Source organism: Triticum aestivum, chromosome 3D (assembly GCF_018294505.1).
Source record: "Triticum aestivum cultivar Chinese Spring chromosome 3D, IWGSC CS RefSeq v2.1, whole genome shotgun sequence".
Taxonomy (NCBI): Eukaryota; Viridiplantae; Streptophyta; class Magnoliopsida; order Poales; family Poaceae; genus Triticum; species Triticum aestivum.
Window position 1 is genome coordinate 23221614 of NC_057802.1, and position 2457 is coordinate 23224070.

At 59.3% G+C, this 2457-nt stretch overlaps 1 protein-coding gene across 4 annotated transcripts in view; it reads right to left on the minus strand.

Annotated features, from left to right (window-relative positions):
- Positions 1–176: 176 nt before the first annotated feature.
- Positions 177–2457, minus strand: part of LOC123077013 (protein NRT1/ PTR FAMILY 8.1) — a 6274-nt gene continuing 3993 nt past the window's right edge. For all 4 annotated transcript variants that reach the window (XM_044499188.1, XM_044499189.1, XM_044499187.1 and 1 more), the window contains exons 2-3: positions 2256–2427; positions 177–2156 (exon numbers count right to left, since the gene is read on the minus strand). In XM_044499188.1, the coding sequence (XP_044355123.1) occupies positions 511–2156; positions 2256–2367 (1758 nt within the window). In that variant the 5' untranslated portion in view covers positions 2368–2427 and the 3' untranslated portion in view covers positions 177–510. The remainder of the gene's footprint in view (positions 2157–2255; positions 2428–2457) is intronic.

The following is a 2457-nucleotide window of genomic DNA, read 5'->3' on the forward strand; positions in this document are numbered from 1 at the left end:
GATGCTCTTAGTTCATTGCATCCCATGCAACAAGTTATACAAAACTTAGATGGGTTTAACACGGATGAAAATGTTGTGAGGTTCTGGGGTTAACAGAGATGAAAATGGCATATTTGGGTGACGTCCATACAACAAGTTTACAAAACTTTAGATGGCGTTTATGAAGCTGTTGTAAATCCTATTAAACTCTTGTACTTTTTCTGCTCACTGTCACTGTAGAAGCTTTGGGTCGCATTGCACACCAATCTAATAAAGTACATAACATCTGAACTTTTTTCTGCCAATTTTTCCAAGACACTAGTATATTAATCAACAAGGCAACACTCTTGAATCTTGAAGTCACAAATCACACCACGCATTTCATTGTCCTCCCTTAATTTCACCTATCTGAACTCTGAAGTCTCGATCCTTGCTTTCTTCTTCTTCTTCTTTCAACAATCTATTCTGTCATGTCTCTTGAAAAAGAAAACACGCACGCATTCAGACACGAACTGTTGCAGCCAGAGTCACTCACTGGTCATGTGCATCATCAGCTCCTCCTTTGGCTTTGGCGTCCGGGTCATCTCCGGCGGTCTTCTTGTAGGTGTACCAGCTGGCGATGAGGAGGTAGACGGCGAAGTTGAGGAGGCTGAGCGCGGCGAGCAGCCAGAAGAAGTAGTCGAGGTGGCCGACGTTGAGGTTGTCGGGGATCCACCCCTGCTTGCCTCCCCTGGTGGTGAGCTTGGCCACGACGGTGACGAGCAGCGTGCTGAGGTAGTTCCCGAGCGCGACGGTGGTGAGCGAGAGCGCGGAGCACATGCTCCTCATGGCGTCGGGCGCCTGGTCGTAGAAGAACTCGAGCTGGCCCACGAAGGTGAACACCTCGGCGGCGCCGATGATGAAGTACTGCGGCACCTGCCAGAAGATGGAGATGGGCACCACGTCCTTCTCCCCGTAGAGGCCGCGCTGCGCGATGGTGCGGAGGCGGACGAGCTCGAGCACGCCGGCGGTGAGCATGGCGAACATGGAGACCACGAGGCCGATGCCCATGCGCTGGAGCTGGGTGAAGCCGCGGGGCCGGCCGGTGACGGAGCGCACTGCCGGGACGAGGATGCGGTCGTAGACGGGCACCCAGGCGATGACGCTGAGGGTGTCGAAGATGGAGAGGGAGGCGGAGGGGATCTTGAACTTGGGACCCATGGAGGCGTCCAGGGTGTTGCCCTGTAGCACGAACATGGTGCTCATCTGGCCGTACACCGTGGCGAAGACGATGCCGCTCGCCCAGATGGGCAGCAGCCGCACCACGCTCTTGAGCTCCTCCACCTGCGTCACCGTGCACAGCCGCCACGGCGACGGCCCGGTGGCCGCCGTCTTGTCCGCCTGCGTCTCCACCGCCGCCTTGTCGAGGAACCTGAACTGCCCCGTGTGCTCCAGCTTGCGGCTCCCCTCGATGCCGGACTCCCTGTCCGCGGTCTCGTACAGCGCCGACCCGTCGACGGGGACGCCGAGCTTGCGCGTGGCGGCCACGAGCACCTGCGCGATGCGGGTGAGCGGGCTGCCGCCGGGGCGCTGGTGGCGGTACAGCGGCGTGCCGACGAAGAAGCTGCCGACGGCGATGGCCATGACGACGGCGGGGATGCCGAAGCCCCAGCTCCACCCCACATGCGTCTGCACGTACACCAGCACGGACGAGGCCACCAGCGCGCCGATGTTGATGGAGAAGTAGAACCAGTTGAAGAAGGAGCTCTTGCTCTTGCGCTCCACGTCGTCGTGCTCGTCGAACTGGTCGGCCCCGAAGGAGGAGACGCAGGGCTTGATCCCGCCGGTGCCGAGCGCGATGAGGTAGAGCGCGATGAAGACGGCCGCCGACTGGCCCGGCGTGGGGTCGCACACGCCCTTGGAGGCGCAGGCGGGCACGAGGCCGTGCACGGAGGTGGCCATGGTGAGCAGGCCGAGGCCGAAGATGTAGATGATCATGAAGGAGGCGATGGTCCAGAAGCGGCCGAGGTAGGCGTCGGCGAGGAAGGCGCCGATGAGCGGGGTGATGTAGCAGGTGCCGCCCCAGTTGGTGACGTTGTTGGCGGCCGCCGCGTTGGCCATGCCCATCCGGTCCTTCATGAAGTTGACCAGGTTGGTGCTCATGCCGTAGTAGGCAAGGCGCTCGCAGCACTCGTTCGCTGCAGCCGGTCAATCAAACAGCTTGATAACGCCATGAACGCCAAGAACAGAAGCAGAGCATGAAAACAGAGCAGCAATGGAGTCGTGCGAGTGCGTACCGAGGATGTAGGGGCATGCTCGCCAGTTGCCGGTGTTGCTCTTGAGGGCCGGGTTGCCCTTGATGTCGATGGTGCCATCCTGGGTGTACAGCTCCGCCGCGACCTCCCCCATGGCTGCTGTACTTGCTTGTCTCTCAGACTACGCGCTGCAGCAACTCAGAGGAACTGCTTCCTGCAAAAAAAAAAAAAAAAAAGTTAACGA